General features: G+C 38.5%; 1 protein-coding gene across 4 annotated transcripts in view; it reads left to right on the top strand.

Moving 5' to 3' along the window:
- Window positions 1–19,300, top strand: part of LOC107319982 (contactin-3) — a 93,047-nt gene that overhangs the window by 51,137 nt on the left and 22,610 nt on the right. For all 4 annotated transcript variants that reach the window (XM_015875402.2, XM_015875398.2, XM_015875401.2 and 1 more), the window contains exons 4-9: window positions 5,283–5,486; window positions 5,797–5,899; window positions 6,902–7,086; window positions 14,269–14,405; window positions 16,593–16,722; window positions 17,968–18,118. In XM_015875402.2, coding sequence (XP_015730888.1) covers window positions 5,283–5,486; window positions 5,797–5,899; window positions 6,902–7,086; window positions 14,269–14,405; window positions 16,593–16,722; window positions 17,968–18,118 — 910 coding nt within the window. The remainder of the gene's footprint in view (window positions 1–5,282; window positions 5,487–5,796; window positions 5,900–6,901; window positions 7,087–14,268; window positions 14,406–16,592; window positions 16,723–17,967; window positions 18,119–19,300) is intronic.

Below are 19,300 nucleotides of genomic sequence, written 5' to 3'. Positions count from 1 at the left end.
TCCATATGCGGGAGTTGCATGCCTAATTACCTGCACAGCATGCTGAAAATTGATCTTTTATATTTTATCTACAAAATAATTCACCTTTTATGCCAGAAAGATTAATGGTATACATTAGTTTCAAATCTGAATGTTTCCCATTAAACTCTGGAATAAAATGAGTTTCTGAGAGATATTCTTCACGTTTTGTAATTGGACTCAGTTTCCCATCATGCAATTTACCTTTTTTTCTATAAGAAAAAAAGAAAAGAAACAAAAAAAAAGCATGAAGCAAAAGAAGAAATAGATGTCAAAAGTTTTAGGGGAATTTCAGAAGCTCTATGACGTCTCTCAGTATTTTTTCCCCTAAGTTTAATTACTGTGGAGAGCGTGACAGCTCTCAGCCAGAAACTCATGGCCTCAACTTAGCGCTCAAGCTGTGTTAGAGTGGCCTACTGGGTAGTCACCATCATGACATCATAGGAAATAGTAACAGAAAGTAACCAACAGCCTACTGCTCGTTTATAGACCTGGTGTGAAGTCTTGCTGTGGCTTGTGTATTAAATATTATTGCATTATTAGTGGTTTAACTATTTTTAAGCAAATGGTTAAGGACTCCCCACAGAAATATGGAGTGTTTAAGGGTTTGGTTTGAGGTTTTTTTGAAGGTGGTGGTTTTCTTCCCAGCTGAGCATACTTAGGCCAGTGTTCAAGGCTGTGGGCATTTTAGTTGCCTGGGAGTATGCAGTAAAGCCTTGAAATGACGTACAATTTATTTACAGTAATAATGTAAAGAGGCTTTTTTCTTTTCAAACCGTATCATTTTTGTCAGTGGCACCCAAATGGACTGTGATATGCAGTTTGCACATGCCAAGGGATCCTGTATTGGAGGACATAACCACTTTCTCTTGCACCTGCAGTGCATAAGATTTTCATTTGTGAAACTGCCATTTGTGTCTGCCGCACAAAAAAACCCCATAAATTTAAACATGATTTATTTTGTAACAAAAATAATTACCTCTTCTTTTTGACTGACTCCAGGAACCGAGCCTGACCTTCTAGCTGGCTGCAGCAGGATGGGCGGGTGGGTGTTCAGTGCATTTTTACCACACGCAGATTAATTTCCTACCTTTAATTAATTTGTTTCCGCATCGCTAGGAGTTCCATACATACAGGCTCAGTACTGCACATGTGCATATGAACATGCACATGGAGCTGTGCTCCACAGTGCTGGCAAATGGGCACTTGTGCATGAGCAGCTTCCCAAGGATGCTCACCCTCCTGCACCTGAGATGTTTCTGCTGTGTGCTGTCATATACTTCACAGTGGGAGTAGAAACTGGGGCAAATAATGGGCCAGTTGTATTTCTTTCTTAGCTATGTCATCTCTTATTACCCTCTCAAAATCAGTGGTACTTTTCCATTACTTTTAATTTTAGCTCAAAGGCAGATAATTCAAAATTGCTGGTTTTTACAGTTTTCCATGTCTTTAATTGCAGTTGGTATCATTGCTAAATTTTCTCTTGACTACTTCCTTGCAAACACTTTAAAAGCCATATGTCATCATGTGGTTTAGGCAGAATTTTAATAGGGAAAATAGCAAGTTATTTCAGCTTCCTCTTCTGTCTATGTTAAAGAATATATTGTACAATACGAATTGCACAACTGCATGAAATAATGCAGATTTTGAGCGCAGTGACTGATATGAGACATCATCTATTGAGAACAACAGCAGACAAACCAAATATAAAACAACTAGAAAAAAAAATCAGCAATGGGAACTGTTACTGAGTCAGCACAATGCACTCCAACATCCAAATGCTGTATTTTCAGGATTATTTATGGAAGCATCAACTTCTGTAACCAAAACCCAATCAGTCTGAAAATAAGACGTTTTGGTCAGTATCAGAACAGTATTTTTCATATTTTTTACTGTTGGCTGTCTTAGAAATCTCATCAGGTGTGAATTATGGAACAAGCTGATGTGAATTAAGGAGGTGTAGAGGAGTGGTCCCAAAGAAAATAACCTTCAGAATGTAGGCTTCAAGTGCATAAACCAAGCTTTATGAATTCTCTGTCTACTTTGTCGTAAGTCTACCTGCATTTTTGTTTTCAGGCTTTTGCTTTGCTGTCATCCTGAATTTCCTTATAGTTTTGTTTTCCCCAAACCAGTATTGTCTCTTACATTCTGTTTGTAAGAAATAAAATTCTCCTACTTTCACTCAGCGCTGTCTTAAAAGAAAAAGGTGTCATTTAATTACAATCCTATTTTTTTTTTTCTCTTCATTTCCATAAGCACTGACATGAACATAAGATTTAACGTTGAACCCAGTCAGAAGCTGCTACACTTATGGGGCTGACCTCCCCCGTGTGCCTTTAGCAACGCTACTTTTTTGTTATATGGGAAGTGGTGTTTTTTCGAAGCTTACAAAAGCTAGAAAATGACCATGGCAGACCCTGACAGTCACACTGGTTTAATTGTTGAATCTTATGTGATTTAAGTTTAAAAACTTAATTTTATGAGATGTTTTCTAATTGAGGTGTTAAGTGCACAGAGTGCCTAGAACAGTATGAGCAGGTTGTAGGTGGTAGGCTGTACAATAAGTAATAATCAAATAATACTAAATAAATAGTAGAAGCCAACCAAGACGCAGCAAACAAATAAAAATTGAGTAATAACAGTAATTTCTAATACCTTATCCATGTACACTCTCCAAATAAGGAAAAAATGCATTGGAAAGCAAAGGCTTCGTTCTCTGAGGAAGCCCAGGAGAGATGTATTGCTTTCATTTATAACAGAAAATCAACTGAAAATTTGTAATTGACAGAAAGGAAGTGAGTTTATGTCCCTTGAGGTGCAACAAGCAAAGGGTGTAAACATAATAAATCACTGAATAAGTTGCTTAATGTGAATTTTTTGTAGAAAAATCAGAATACTGTTTTGTAAAGTACAGTAAATACAGAATGAGATAGTGGCTGTGGGGCACTGGTGAAAGAAATGCTACTCTCCATTTTTAATAGAGTCAATGAAAATATACATATAACGGGAAATTAGGTTTCCAGGAGGGCTCATTCATAGGCTATTGAAGGATCTAATCGAACTGGAATATACTTTGTATGGCTTTCATAACCATAAGGGCTGATTTCAGTGAATTTACTCTCAACCTAACCCAGTGTAATGGTGACAAAATCAAGCTGCTTATTTTCCTCTGAGTATACAGATCTGGCCATCTCTGTTGTATGTTTTTTGTTGGGTTTTAAATAAAATAGTATCTTGAGTTCATCAGAGCAATTAGCTAATAAGTAAGTACCAGAAATGATAAAGCCTGGCTTCCCAAAGTGTTGTGTCTTTTGGATGTCTGAATTTGATACAAAGCTAAAAATGAGTTTATTTTTTTTCTTTTCCTAATGTTCCTCCTTTGATATCTAGTTTGTGTTACAGTTTTCTCAGTCTTAGAATCGTTCTCATCCCTCACTTCTATGATAAAATATGGTTTTCTAGCCTTTCCCATTTAGTAAGACCATACAAAGAGGCAGTGGTCCTTCTCAGACCCCGTAGACCTGCTCCATCACTTTATTCATTTCCTTAGTTATTCTGTGGTTGATGGAGGACTGCATGGTGCTGACTGTGGGGAGAGCCATCGGTGGTGCCTCTCAGTGCTGCACTCTGCTCACATATCCCTCTCTTAACAACAGAGAACTGACACTGCATCTTGGTGTCAGTTAGATAAGAGTGGAGCTATACAGGACTTGTGTTGTAGACTGGATGTGTATGACTTTCTTATGGGCCTCTTGAGGCATATCACAGACATCTTGCTGAAGTCACCCTCTGTCACAGGGTTTTCCTTTCCATTCTAATAATTGCTCTGTCTTTTCATAACCAATCTGTGTTGGCCTTTGTTACAATAAACTCAACCTCTTGTCTTGCGTAGGAAGAAACTTTTAGGTGAGTCCATTGTTTCACTAGAAGTGTGACAAGTCTAGAAGGGTAGATGGTTATTTTCAACAACCAAAAATTCCATTATAATGGAAGTTTAACTCTTGAGAATATAACTGAGAATGTCAGTTGTTCACACGCACTGTTCCGGCAAAATTATGGTAATGGAAGGAGTTTAAATATTGATAGAAGAAAATTAAATGCAATTATGAGCTATTTCATTTGATGCCCTTTTTACATTAACCAGATCATAAATATTTTAATAATTTAATTTCTTGAGTGTTTTTTTATCTGCAGTATCTTGCCTTTTGTTAAATTGTCCTGTTGGCTTAGCGCTTTCCTGGCTGCGTGTTCATACTCAGATATGGGAGTTCTGAAATACTTGATCTTCTTTTCACAACTGCATCCAAATGTCTGCACTTCCAAATGAAACCTGTGCAAAAATGGATCATCTCCATTTTGTAGGGGCAATGCAAATGCTATGAGATACTTCAGTGCCAAGGCAGGTCAATCAAACTATAATCGTTTCCAATTAGCACTTGTAGAAGCTCTAATCTTTTCATAAACTTTCAGCTGAGTGGCGCTTGGGTGAAAAATAATTTCTTGCCTGGGAAACTATTAAAAATTAATTTATTTTCATTCTGTAGGATATGAATGCAACAGGCACACGGCCTCGCACAGGAAGGGGCTTTCGCACAGCTCAGAATTGGTATTCAGAGAAAAAATAATTACATGTAATTTATGCCCAATCTCCTTGATTTATCTTTTCAAGTGCAGTTTTCCTTTAAAGTGTCCATAAAGAACTGCTGTTTCGTGCAGAGATCAAATTTTTGTACCAAAAATGTAGTTTTGCTGTGTGCTGAGCTCTTCCAGGTGTTTATGGATCTCTGGATGTTCTTTTCAGCTGCATTTGCCAGTGCTGTTTCTCTCAGGTATCTAGCTGGGCTGTAGATAATACGTGAAATTTCCATTTTAAGAAAGTACAGTCTCATTTTTCCTGTCTCTTCCCCTGCATATTAAGTTGTAAATGAGTGGATCAAAATGATGATCCTTGTGTAAAAGATTTGGAATTGTTTTCATGTTTTTCTTGAGCTAGAGGATTGGATTTGTTGACAAAGTATTCAGCTTTAGCCTTTTTAGCTTAGTTTGTTTCTGATGCTTTTTTTTCCCCTGTCACTGGTTCTCTGGTCCTGTAACATAGATTTATATATGATATATACATACACACACACACACACACATATATATATATATATATATATATATAAGATGCAGTAAAATAAAGACCTATGAAAATAAAAATGTGGGTAGGGGGTAAAAAAAAACCAAACAACAGCATTACCAAACCTCTTTATTTTTATAACCAGAGTTGTCATTTGCTTGGATCTTCAATGAGTATCCATCATTTGTCCAAGAGGACAACCGGCGATTTGTGTCTCAGGAGACTGGCCACCTCTACATCGCCAAGGTGGAGCCTTCAGATGTGGGAAATTACACCTGTGTTGTAACCAGCACTGTGACAAACAGCCAGGTCCTTGGGTCACCAACCCCTCTCGTGCTGCGCACTGATGGTACGGCTTTCCTTTTCCCAGTCTCTAAATAACACTACTTTCACTGTGCTACAAAGAGCTAGTTTCCAGTGAATGTTTTTTTGTGGCAGTGTAACCTTTGGTGCAGCCTCACAGTATTGTAAGAAGATAAACTGTTTTTTTGTTGTGCATTCCTCTGCTACATCTGTCAGTGTTCTCATTGTAAGGTCACTGCGTGTGAGTTTCTAAACGAAGTGCAAGAGAAATAAATTTTGAATGCAGTGTTATCCAGTGTTTTAGAGAATGATGGCTTCAAAAATGAAAGATGTCTTTTCTCACTTGTCTGGCATAGGTGTGATGGGAGAATATGAACCCAAAATAGAAGTTCAGTTTCCTGAGACACTTCCTGCAGCGAAAGGCTCAACTGTGAAACTGGAATGCTTTGCACTAGGGAAGTAAGTTCTCATCTTCACCCATACTGTAAAGCTGAAGCATGTTGGAGTTTGTTTGCACGACAGGTGTGGGCATTGGGCACCACCTCTTTGGTAGACTTCTCCAGAGATTGAGTTTTGACCCATCACATTTACTGCCTTGGAATAAGGTGTGAAAGAGCCTTGAAGGCACTTCTGTTGTTGTTTAGAATTAAAATGTGTATGTTTGCAGTGCAGGAATTTACGTTTCACTTTTAATTCTCTTGGGTAAGATCAGTGAGTTTTGCAGATGTCCTTTGAGGTAGCTCTACTTTCTCAGTGCAAAGGATCTCTTGTTGAAGTCGGTGACAATTTGGACTGAATTTTACTGTGAAATGTACTTGATGTTTTCTTAATGTTGTCCTTTTTTTATAACTGAAATCAAGATTAAAATGCGTTCCTCTTCTCAGTGACATTTCACACATAATTGATATCTTTTCTCCTTCATAAATGCTTTGAGAATGCATTTATGTTTCTGTAAACGTATTTGGTAACCACTCTGCAGTTTATTTGCAGGCAGATTTGTCAGGTGTTCATAATTTTAAACTCCAGAATGGTAACTTAATCATATGCTATTGCTTCTTTTCCCCAGCTACATGAGGGAAAGTTTTACCTATCAGAGAATAAATGGCTCTTCTAAGATGGAACCTGGGGCTTACCTTGATTCCCCTTCCTTTGAGGACAGTGGTAAATCTCTCCTGTCTTCAGGGGAGGCCAGTGGCGATTTACTGGAAATTCTACAGTGATTGGACATTCAGATACTCGTGAAAAATCTGATGCCATAAATAATAGCATGAGGAACAGAACAGCATATGTAAATCAGTAACCATGCTGTCTGACCATCTGTCATGTACAGTATGAATACTACTTTTAATGCAAGCTTTAGTCACTTTGGGGCTTTATTGCATATTAGTTTAAGTACCTAATTTTTACAATCAAGTGCTTGCAGCGAAGTTGTTTACTGAAATCTCATTATTTTCTGTTTAGCCCCGTGCCTCAGATTAACTGGAGAAGAACTGACGGTCTGCCATTTCCAAGCAAAATAAAGCTAAGGAAGTCAAATGGCATGATTGAAATACCTAATTTCCAGCAGGAGGATGCCGGACTGTATGAATGTATTACTGAAAACTCGAGAGGAAAAAACATTGCAAGAGGACGTCTCACTTACTACGGTAGGAAACTTTTTCTTTTTCCCTCTCTCTTATCCTTCTTTACACATGAAACATAAACCACTATCAATTAGTTTTGGGTTTAGAGCTTCTATAATACTATTGCAAATTTGTTCATAAAAGTTCCTGGCTTCTTGCAGAGAACCAAGATAACCTCTTCACCAATGTTTTGCGTAACGCTTTTGATTCAAAATAATTGCTCAGAGTAATGCAGGAGGTGATTGTGCTTGCTTAGAAAAATGTTGGAATGATATATGTCTGTATTTAACACCTTTAATTGGTCCAATGGTGAAAAAGTAAATTTCTGGTGGATTAGATTTATTCAGGGGATTGTATAGGCCTCACATTTTCAGGAAATAGCAGTTTTATCTTCCTTTAGGAAAAGGTTATTGATGGATTTTGCCAATTCTTTGCTTTCAAAAATAAATAACAAGTTTACTTTTTAAAAGAGTAAACAAATAGGATAATATATTCTAGAATAAGAAATGAAATAATAGGAAATTTAATAGCTGGAAAACTGACAGTCTCTTGTGCATTTAAGACTATAGAGTGAAATGAATATCAGCAAAGCATGATGTTGGTGGTTTAAAGCTAGAACGGTTTGCAACAAAGTGGTAATTGACAATTTTTGTCAAAGCCAGATCTTTGCAAATTTAATTTTCTTCAGGTAAATGGCAATTTAAAGACTGATTCAGTCTTTGATTTGGAATGTTTTCATCATATTTGAGCAAAGATTTTATTTCGTTGTAGTGTGGCAAAGCACAGTGCAAACCTACTGTGACACTGGGTTCTTTGTATGGGAAACCACTGTTCACTGGAACAGGGCAGCAAGGCAGATTTCAGTCAACAATGATTTTAATTGAAGAAGCAAGTTGTAAACTGGGAGGAAATAAGATATTCCTTCCCCCCTTCCAATTTCCAAATAAGTAGTTACATTAAATTTCACATATGCTAGTTATATTTAGATCTTTTAGGTATCAGATAACAGGATGAAAAAGCTAAGATGCTTTCTCTGCCAGTGTTATCTGCAGTTATAAACTTGGCAGTATACTTTTCATCATACAGCTTTTATAAAGCTGTTTCAAAAGTTTAAAGTGAGCTGTGGTTTGTAAGTCAGTTTGGTCACTACTCCTACAGCAGTTCTGGGTCAGAGCAGCTGTAAAGCACACAACAGATAGAATTGGTTTGTTCGTTAGTTCTCATAATGTATTTACGAAGGTGGGTGATTTTGAAGTATTTGTGCTACTTCCAAAGTTCTTTTTCTGTCATTAAAGGGCACTGATCTCAAATAAAAGATGTTACTAATCAATAAAAACAAGCGAGTTGTAGTTCTGAGAGAAGTAAATTGTGTTTTGCAGATGCTCAGTCTGAACATTTTCATTACCAATCCAGAAAGGGATCAGAACCCTTGAATAGAGTTAATATTCCACTATTAATGTGTGCCTGTCCTAGATCCATCCCTAATATGGTTCTTAGACTGAAGAAAATAATGAGACTTGTAATATCATTAATGGTACTCCAACTACTTTATTTTGCTTGTTTTGCTTAATGAAACCCATTCTGCAGAATTAAGTAATTTTTCTTATTTTGTTACTTGCTTTCTTTTCTACAAATAGAATCCCAACAATTCTGCAGTCAGAAAAGGGTAATTTTAAAACTTCTTGAGAATCAGGAGAATTGTTCTTGATGTAGTTTAATAGTGTTCTGTAACCGAAGATAATATGGCAACTGGATTCCCCAAAAAGCTTTAAAAGGAGTTAGGATTAATGTTTTCAAAATGTAAAGTCCATCCCCTGGCAGGTGAAAAAGATATAAGCAAAATTGTGCAATTTGACTAAAAATACTGGATTTTCTTTCCAGATTTTAAAAACTTATTTGTAAATGAGACATCAGGCTGCCCTAAATGACTGTGTGAAATAGTTTTTGCTTAGTTAGTGAACAATTGAAACCTTTCAGGGCCATGATTTAGCTGAGGGTTGTTAGTTAGGGCAGCATGGTCAGGTTGTGGCTGGACCTCATGATCTTTAAGGTCTTTTCCAACCTGAGCAGTTCTGTGATTCTAGACTGTAAATCTTGAATTCTGAATTTGGGGATTTCGGTGCCTAAGTTGTTTGATTTAACAATCAGTTATGTTTACTCTGCTGTCCTGCCTCTTCTTTCCGTAGTGAGTTGTGGTATTGAACTCATGAAGCACTTGAATGTAGACTCGATGTCAGTTGTGCCCATGGTAGTTATCTCAAAATGGATTTTATGCTTGAGTTTGGAAATCCTGTGCACTTCTGTAACTATAGAAAAATAAAATGGCTCTTTTTTTTTTCTTCTTTTTTTTTTTTTTTTCTGGTTTCATTGTGGGTTTTAAATGTAACACCAAAGACGTAGAATATCTATTTGAACAATCAACTCAGCTAAAACAGATTCTGGGTTCTTTCATAACATTACTAACAGACTATTAATCTTCCTTTTTCCTCATGAAGGATTTTATCAAGAAAAGCCCAACATCAAATGTTCAGTTCAGTGTCCCCTGTGCACTTCCAACATGTGTTTAATGACATTTTTCTCCTCGGTGGAATTCAAAATGTGCTAAATATAGGATGAGATTATCTAACTATGAATTAATATAAAACCTGAATATATAAATAATTTGCTTCACTTCAGTAGTACATTCATTTGTCATCACCCTTTTTCACAAAGAGATAATAGAAGAAAGAATCCATGACTTTTCATAGCATGGAAAAATGAGATGAAATTAAATGGTTACATTTTTGCATTTTAAAATGCAATTAAACAACATGTAACATGGCAGAGATATGTAAAGCAATTAATTTAAAGGGTAATTGAAGAAAAATACTCTTAATTAGTGCGTGTTGATTTAATGGAACTCATGCTTGACTGTACTGAGGTAAAATGTTTAACAAGGAGAAAAAATCTGCTGTTCTGCTTTAGTTCTGCAGCAGACTGGATAGCAAAAGGCAATTGTGCTGATCTGGGTACTGATGGTCAAAGCTGGCCAGCAAGGTCGCCCCTACTTGCTTATAACAGCAGCCGTTGCTGCTCACTTGGCAGGATTTCCATTGTATGTAAATACAGACGCCCAGTAATAAATAACCTGCATATAAAATACAAAATACATGGAACAGCAACAACAAAAAAGAACCCTGAAGTTTTGGTAAGAATGTACCACCAAGGCTGCACTGAAGGCACATTACTGCTCAGTGTGGAAGAGCTTCATTGTTCAGAGCTTTTGTCCCAAGTCTGTCTTGTTCATGGGGATGTTCTGAAGTCATTGGCTGCAGAACTGTAAACAGCTGAATAACACTGAGGAAGTTCTGATTGATCAGCTTGAAGTTTAATTGTCAATACTACCTCATAATTTAATGGCCTTTCTTCAGAGGTACTTTGTTCAACTTTTTTGGCATGCTAAATGTTCCCCAGCAATGCAGTGAGTGCTTCAGAGCGTATATATTTTGAATGGAAGTGCAAATAAATAAACAAATAATGTTTTCAGGTATCTGTGAATGGAAGTTATGATGTGCTGCTTTGGGCCTGGTTGTTTTATCAAAAAAAAACCCCAAAAGTTATCAGTTCTTAAATTCACTTGAATCTTTGAGATAAAAGTAGGCTGATCCCTGCTGTAGGCATCAGTATGAGTGTCACAGTCTGACTTTCAGAGATACTACCTTGAAAAAAAGAGGTTACATTTTCTGTTTTTGCAAAACCTTGTGAATTCCCAGTATGCTTCATAGCCACTTTTTCTTGAGCTATGGAAAGTGCTTTTCTACTCTGATTTATTGCCTGACTGCTGAGCTATCCTAAGGTGTTTTCAGAAGAGATTTCTGGATGGGTTTCAGTCTGTAACTTTCAAAGTAAAGACGTGTATAAGCAGACTACATCTAATGTGTGAGCCTTAATTAAGGACCATCCTGTAGTCGTCTTCTTCCAAGCTGAGGTACAGCAGCCTCAGCACTCCCTGGGAGAGCACAGAAACCGTGGTCCTGAAGCTTAGCCTTTCTTGAATGCTCTCATGCTCTTTGGTGTAGAGGACTGAAAAGGAGCTTTTTATGGGAGACTCTTACTCTGAAGGAAGTTGGATTTAAATATTCTTGCTGGCATGCGTCATGGATGCTGAGGACACTGCAAGGTACCCCCAAATTGTTTACAAATTAGATCTCAACACAGCTTCTGAAAAGCATTAGCCCCAAGCCATTGCTTCCAAGAGCTTCAGCCCATTCACTCATTGCAGTTGGTCTTCACTCCTACCAAACCCAGAACAGTTATCGTAAAGGGATTTCTTAAAAATCTAAAAAGAATTGTCTTTCTTGCCTTACGGCTTAAAGGGATTCCCCTGGGTCTAATGAAGAGTGAGCTGTTTTCACTGGGATGGCCTGCCTGGCCTATGAGCTGGAAGAACAAGGTGGTCATATTCACTCCAGGAAAAGATGACTGAGTCTTCTCCCTGTCACTGAGGCTAAATTTTATCAAATTACTCACTTGTATTACTTCATGCCTGTGGGACTGTGAGTTATTACAAGGAATATATGAGGCAATAACAACTGAAGCAAAATACAGGCTGGTGCCTTTACTGCTAACTGACCATGATGCTGATGGCTGACATTGTTTAGAAATTCAGTTACCTACAAGTATTTTGTCTTAAGGGAACCTTTTTCACATCTTTCATGAAGATAGTACTGAGAGTTCCAGAGATCTGCAAATACTCACAGCACTGACTTCTATCCTGATCCTAAATGTTGTGCTACAATCTCCATTAAAAGTAACTTCCAACTTCATGACTTACAGGACATCCTTCCTTTTTCATCTCAGTGAAGGCATGTTGCCCATTTACCTGTTCTGTGCTTAAGGATGAAGGAGTGGCATCTCCTCAGGAAGATCAGGGCTATGCACCAAACCAATGCAGCAGCTCAGTGAGGCTTCATACCAAGTCATTACGGTCCTCCTTCAGAAGCACAGATAAGGCGTTAGTGTCTCCAGAATGAAGCCCGATGTTCTAAGCTGGTGACATTTGCCTGCTGGTGGGAAGAACTCAAGAGCAATCTTTGTTCAGAATCATTCTGGTACATTTGTGCAGGGTGGATGAGAAGGGTGGTGCTGAGATTGGAGCAGTACTTGTCTTCTGAAAGGAACTGGAGATCTACTAAAGCAGGACCTCCTGTCTGCTGTTTTCTCAGCTGCTGTAGTATGGACATCTTTGCTAAGTTTCGGAGCATTGCATGGAATAATTGCCCCATTTATGCTGTCTGTTCAATTTTGAACTCGTTAGCTGAATTATTTTTCTCAAAGAATTTCTGATATTTTCTACAGTAATTTTTAGAGACTTTTAGACATGGAAGATTGAAAAGAGTATTTGTTTTGCTGCTGGATTCCTCGGTCAGTAATTGGAAGAGACGAAGAACTGCCCTCAAGGAAATCACTGAAATCTAAATCAAGGCTCTTGCAAATGATCAAGTACCATGAATTTCACCCACTGTGGCCTTTGAAGCTGTGTTCATTTCTTTTCTGAGTGGTGCTCTTGCTGCCATGCTTCTATTATATACACCCTGGAGAACTAGGAGTGCCCTCCTACTGGGAAATATCTAAAACAAAAAGTCCTAAAATGCAAATTTACAGAGAAGTCGGTGTGTTCTTTTCTCTAATGAAACTGAATCCAAGATCGTGAACTTGAAAATAGACTACAGTTAACCTACTTTCAAGTGGAGATACTCAGCAGATGTGAAATATTGCACATGTATGGATCCTTCAATAATTCAGGTACTGTTGCTTGTTGCATAAATATTTAGGTATGCAAAGTGCAGGAACCGTGCTGACATGGAGGCTTGAGCTTTCATCCTCTTGACACATATGGGACACCTGCTCCAAGTGGCAATGTGAGATAAAGCAATGGCTCTTCCTTTTATTTTTTAAACTCCAATGTGGCGGGGTTAGCTTTCAATATTTAACCAACATTAATATCAGTAAAATAGGCGTAGTATGTTTGTCTGACACGAAGATCAGGTTATTCTGTCTTCTACAGCTGACCTTGATAAAGACAGTGTAAAAAATACATGAACCTCAAATCAGTGAAAGGCATTAATGCTCATGTGGCATAAGATAACTGCAAAACAAAAGGAGTAACAGGAGGTTTCGCTGTCAGCAAGTACTGGTTGAATTCCAAAGCCTCCTAAGTTAGTATCTGAATGAATACAATGTAGTACAGTTTTCTGTGAGAAGATAATCCTGAATATTTATTCGTAAATAATCCCTTGTATCAAGAAGTATGGTACAGTATGTGACCGTGTTGAGATCTTATTGCTGTTCTGAACGTGAAAAAGAAGTGAGAATTTATATGAACGAATCTTTTTTAGTGAAATGAAAACCCGTCCTCATCCAAATGATGATCTGCTGGTCTTGTGCCTTTGGCAATAGAATAGGTTCAGCTCTCAGCTGTGCTGCAGACTTCCCTTGCGAGCATAGGGGAGTCATTAATTTCCCTAGTCTGAATTAATTGCTGCTATAACACTACTGTAGTAGGAAGTTCAACAGGAATTAATCTGACCTTAGGTGCTTCCGTCACTCATCTATAAACTGGTGATGTTTTCATATGTCACTGGCGTCGTCTTTTTTTGTTTTGATTTTAGAGTGTTGGTATCCGTACTTAAGGAAATAAAGGATTAAATTCCAAATATCTATTGTGTTTTAGAAGCTGATGTTTTCAATTTAGTAGCCAAAGCGTTGCTGAAACAAAATATTGTTTACCTGCATGGCTGCCTCTCATGTACATTATGTGGCTTTTGCTGTTGGTTGCAGGAACAAAAGCATAGCCTGTAGCCTCACTGTAATATGCTTAGATTATCCAGAAACAGAGATCCTTAGATTCTCTTCAGCATTAATTTGATGATTTTGGCTGCATCAATTATTTAATTCCAATAATCCTGCTAATGTCTTTGTCTTACATTTACCTCACTTTTAAATTTGTGTTGATTGTGCTCCTGAATTAGTGATTTTAATATTGGTTCAACTAGTTCAGCTTTAGTGATATGTCATCTCAATTTTCTTTTGTTTTACTACTTGCAATAGAAATGTTTAGAAGGAACGGTGAGTAATTTCTTTCATTAGTGACTTGAAACAGAACCAGTGGGACTCTGGTGGTACAACAACTTTTTAGGGTCTTTCTTGTTGATATTTCATCTGCAGCAAAACCACACTGGATCCAGATGATAAAAGATACTGAAATTGCTGTGGAGGATACCTTATACTGGGATTGCAGAGCAAGTGGCAAGCCGAAACCATCATATAGGTGGCTGAAGAATGGAGACCAACTGTCAGTAGAGGTAACATTCATTTCTGAAGAGCACAATGGTATGCAAAATTAGCACTACTTCATATAGCAGTGAGAATTCTGAAAGTCCATGTAAACAGTCCAGATAAATACTCCTTGTACTTCATGTTTGTTCTTCAGGAGCATCCAGATGGAAACATCAAAAGCTGCAATATCTGTAACTCAAAGACAAATTATACTGTAGAGAAATAGCTAAAAGGAGATTAAAATGCAATGGTAAAACCATGGAAATAATTATATAAAGAAAGACTGGAGAAGGAAGTTAATTAAAATTATAGATTAGCAACTGTAAGAGAGGGATAAAGAACTTAAATGGTTGTCTTACATTTGCTATTGGAATTTTGTTAAAGGTAATAATAAAACATTTGCAAACTTCTTGAGAAAAGATGGCAAAATTTGCAATGTTTGAAAGATAAAGAGCAGTGTAACATCGGTATTTGTTTTAATGCTGTTGTTAACTTAATGGAAAGTCATACGTTGGTGACAGGGAAAAATATACTTAGCAGGTCTGCCAGATCAGAGGTGCAAAAAACCACCTGGTACCCATATTGATTTTAGTTCTCACTGTGCATTGAGAAAACTGCTGAATCCAGGTTATTGGAAATGTAAACTAGGGGCAGTAGCCTGTAGCAAGAGGGCATTTTGCCCTTGGCCACTGCTGTCAAGACTGCTCGAATTCTGTGCACAGTGTTGGCACCCAGAGTCGAAGAAAGGACTGCTCAAGTGAGTTCAGTGGATGGCTATGAAAAATGACCTGAACACTGAAAAACAATTCTTAGCATTCAGGGTGTTACAGTTATATGCTCGCTAAAAGGAATGGTGGTGTTTTGTGGACAGGTTCAGTGACAGAGTACAGAATATATTGGTGATTTAAGAGCGCAGTTACTAAATTATATGGAGTCACTGAGGTAATATGCTTTTTTTTTGTACCTCAGTAAGTACAAAAATACTTTCTCTCATTCACATTTCCCAGTTCTCCAGCATGGAGCATTGGTGTCAAGCCTTGAAGGCATGATGTAAGGGAATAAGCATGATTCTGGAAGCGCTTGAGGGCTGTGCGCTGTAGGACTAACTCACTGAAGGCGGGCGCCAAGGAGACAGCAGAAGAAGAATTCTTTGTGTATCATGATCAGTTGTCTTCAGCTCCTGTGATAATCCTCCTTCATGCTGGGTCTGCTCCACAAAAATCTCCTGCTGCGGTTATTCCACTTAACTTCCCTTCCCCATAAATGAATCTTTTGTGAGGAGGAATAACAACAGGAGCTCAGGATGCTAGAAATAGAAACAAGACGTGAAGATTTAGGCTTGTTACTTTTAGGGACTGTTTTGTGCTTTGTCTGACTTGCAATTAACTGGGAATGGATCTGTCACAGAAGGGGCTGAGCTGTGTTGGCTATATGGAGATAGCTGGATTTGCCCTTTGCTGGGGCCAGCTGTGAGTATGAGCCCATAGAAGGGCAGGGTGAGTACTATTGTAGTAAGCCTGATGAGCCACATCCAGGACCTTTGCTAGGCATTGCTGCTCCAGAAAAGTTCTGATGTTTTTGAGAAAATCATTTGTCCTGTTAATTATTATGTCTTTCCCCAAAGGAGAAGCTGTTGGTTTTGTCGTTGTCACTCATTCCTCTTGTCACCCATCCATATCACTCCATCACAAAGCAGTTGCTTCCCACTGAAACTCATAGAGCTTTCCAGGAAGCATCAGGGTGAGAAGCACCCTGTTCTTCATTCAGTAGCCTTGTCAGCTCTAAGGCACTTAAATATGTCTTCCATTTAATGACTGTTGGATTTTTTTTATTTTTTTTTTCCTGCATAGTATCTCAGAGAGCTCATTAACAAATGGCAAGTGTGAAATCTCTAAATAGTGTAAAATGCCAGAGCCATCTGTGTGTTTTGGATGCTCTGGTCTTCCTAGTACGATGTCCACATTTCTGGAGAAATGCAAGGCTATTTGAGAATAAAAAGCCTCTGAAACTGGGCAAGTTTGAAGAATTGATTTTATACACTGTATTGCCAAATCTCAGTGCTGTCATATGGATTATTTTAGAACTGTTCTTACATACATGCTGTTACATCTGCCCCATTTGTTATGTTAATGCTGTCCTATTCGAATTTCTTACTTATTTTAAACTTTTCACAGGAAATAATCATGAGTAAAGATATTTTTCTTAATGTTCAGGGAAGGATCCAGATTGAAAACGGTGCACTTACGATATCGAATCTAAATCTGACAGATTCTGGCAGATATCAGTGCATAGCTGAAAATAAACATGGTGTCATCTATTCAAGTGCAGAGCTCAGGGTTGTAGGTAAGATTTTTTCCTTTCTACTAAATCATAGCCCTCCTCCTCCCTCTCCACACGCCGTCCACCTGCCCAGAACTCCACCTCCTAATGATTTCAGCCTTGTAATTCCCTCAGGCACTGTCAAAATAAACATTTTCGTCAACCTAATATCTTTTTATCTGCAGTGCAGAGGAGTTTACTCATCTGTTTCCAGAGGATTTGCAGTCCAATCATTCATTGCTTTAAAACAGAACACAAATAAATTATTAATTAGGCAAAGAGCAGATACGGAGGCTTGGACACAGGCCTGGAGATGGAGACCTCTCGCAAGGTCTGGCCACAGCCCTGGCTCAGCACATCAGTCAGCTGCACTGACCTTCTGCATTGTGCCTCTGGTGTTCCCAGGGGAGCAGTGCAGTGGGCTGCTCTTGTGGCAGCCTTCCTTGATCGAGGGGACAAGAAGTTGTCACTCTGTCATTCAAATGATGCGTGTGGGAGTCTAGAATAAATGGCAGCCATTTACTTGAGAAAAAGAGGGAACTTGCAGACTTCCACGTGCATTAATATGCATGTGCAATTTCTATCTCCAGCACCGAGTGAAATCAAAACTAATCCTACAGGAGCAGTGCTTTTGGACATGAGTTATTCCCTTTATATTGTATACAGTAACGCTCAATCGGCAGACTGCTCTCTCAGCCTCATTCTCCTAAAATCCTGAATCACCTTACGAATTTCCATGTTGCCATAGATAGAAGCCACGTGCTGTTCTGAACTGTTAGTTCATACAACCCATGCTCATATAGAATGAGCTGTGCTGTAGTTTACTCTTATTATATGTGATCTGTCATTGTACTTTGGCACAAAAGTAGAATCCACCACATTCCTTGAGTTTTAATGAGGCTTGATGCTGACTGCCTTCACTGGAGTTAGGCAAGACATGTAAGCTCAAATCTGATGTAGTGTACTTAGTCATGTTGTATCCAGTGAGTTCCAGTTCCAGCGAAGGCAACATGATCTTAGGTCCCTGCTTAGGTGCCTGCTTCTTTAGGTGACATACTCTGCAAAATTGAAATATTTATGTTTTCTGTAACCAGCATAAAGAAAAGATGTATAATTGCCCCAACAGAAGATCTGGTTGAAATAACTAATTCATTTGTGTTTTTAATTATGTTTGGAAGCTGAAAAGTGTCATGTATGTGCTGAACAGTAGAATCATTAATACAATTCAAGATGCTTTATTTTACTGTCAGTATATCCCTCCTGTTCCAGCTTCTGCTCCAGATTTTTCCAAGAATCCAATGAAGAAAATGATTCAGGTTCATATGGGCAGCACAGTTGATTTTGAATGCAAACCAAAAGCTTCCCCCAAGGCCAGATGTTCCTGGAAGAAGGGAGGTGAGCAGCTACACGAAAATGAAAGGTATCCAGTCTATATTGGTTTACTTGTTTTAACTGGGGAAGAAAAAAAGCCAAAGCAACTCATAAAATAATTTTTAATTCAGTAGTCTCTGAATCGAGAAGATGCGATGAGATCAGTAATTTTGGAGGCTCCCCTGTATGGCTTGAGGGGTCTCCTTGTACCCAGCAACTTGGAACACTTGTGTCTTCTTGGTCTGTGCAGCCATGGCTCCTTCTTCACAGGGCACGCAATAAATAGTCTTCATCTGTTTAAGTGTTGTCAGTTGTGGAATTTTGGCAGGAAATTAGGCTTCCGTCATTATAGAGCTTGACACAGGAGCACAGACTTGGTAGCTGGCTGTGTGCCTGAATGGAAGCACAGTCTCATTCAAAATAAGTCCCGTGTTGGTTTTTCTTTCTTTGTGAAACCTACTGTTGTCTTGTAATGACATCGTATCGCATTCATAAGGAAGTCTGTGACACACAGCCGCAGTGTTCGCTGATGCTATGTGAAGCCCCTCACTTTTTGACGATACTTGGTTGTTTTTTTCTGATAACTTCTGTAAGAATGCATACAGATTTGCATCATGGACTTCTCTGCATGTAGGAGAATTCCTAGCTTTTGTCCTTACATCATTCCTCAAAGAACACAGAGGGAGGTATCCTTCTTGCTCCTGCCTCTGTCGGAGCTGCCTGTCAGCAGCAGATAACCTGTGCTGGTTAGACAGGATATTCAGAACTGTCAGACGTGCACAGACCATGCAGGGCTCCATGTATGTCTGAAGAGTTCTGGTCAGGAGTTGGACTCCTGGAGCTTTCTGGATAGACACCAGACACTGTCTTTGTGGCTGCTTCAAATTGCCTTTCCAAAGCAGCAGTCAGTGATTTCAGATGTGGTGATGGTACCAATGGAAGAAAGTGATATTCAGGTCCTGGCAGTGTTTTGAGCACATGTAATGCTGCCGGCTTACATCTGTGTGTCTGCTTGAAAACACAAATTACACCTTTTATTTCTGCAAAGTGCAGATATTTCCGGAATACAGCCCAAGGTGTATATGGCCCCTCTGTATTTGTGACAGCACATATAAATGGCTTACAGAGGGAATGTAATAACAAGGCAGTGCTCCTGAATTAATCTAAATGGAGTCCACTTTCCTTCAGAGCAAAGGAGGAATGTGATTCTTTGCAGGAAGCATTATAGTTC

This window comes from Coturnix japonica, chromosome 12 (genome assembly GCF_001577835.2).
Source record: "Coturnix japonica isolate 7356 chromosome 12, Coturnix japonica 2.1, whole genome shotgun sequence".
Classification (NCBI taxonomy): Eukaryota; Metazoa; Chordata; class Aves; order Galliformes; family Phasianidae; genus Coturnix; species Coturnix japonica.
This window is presented reverse-complemented; position numbering and strand designations above follow the sequence as displayed.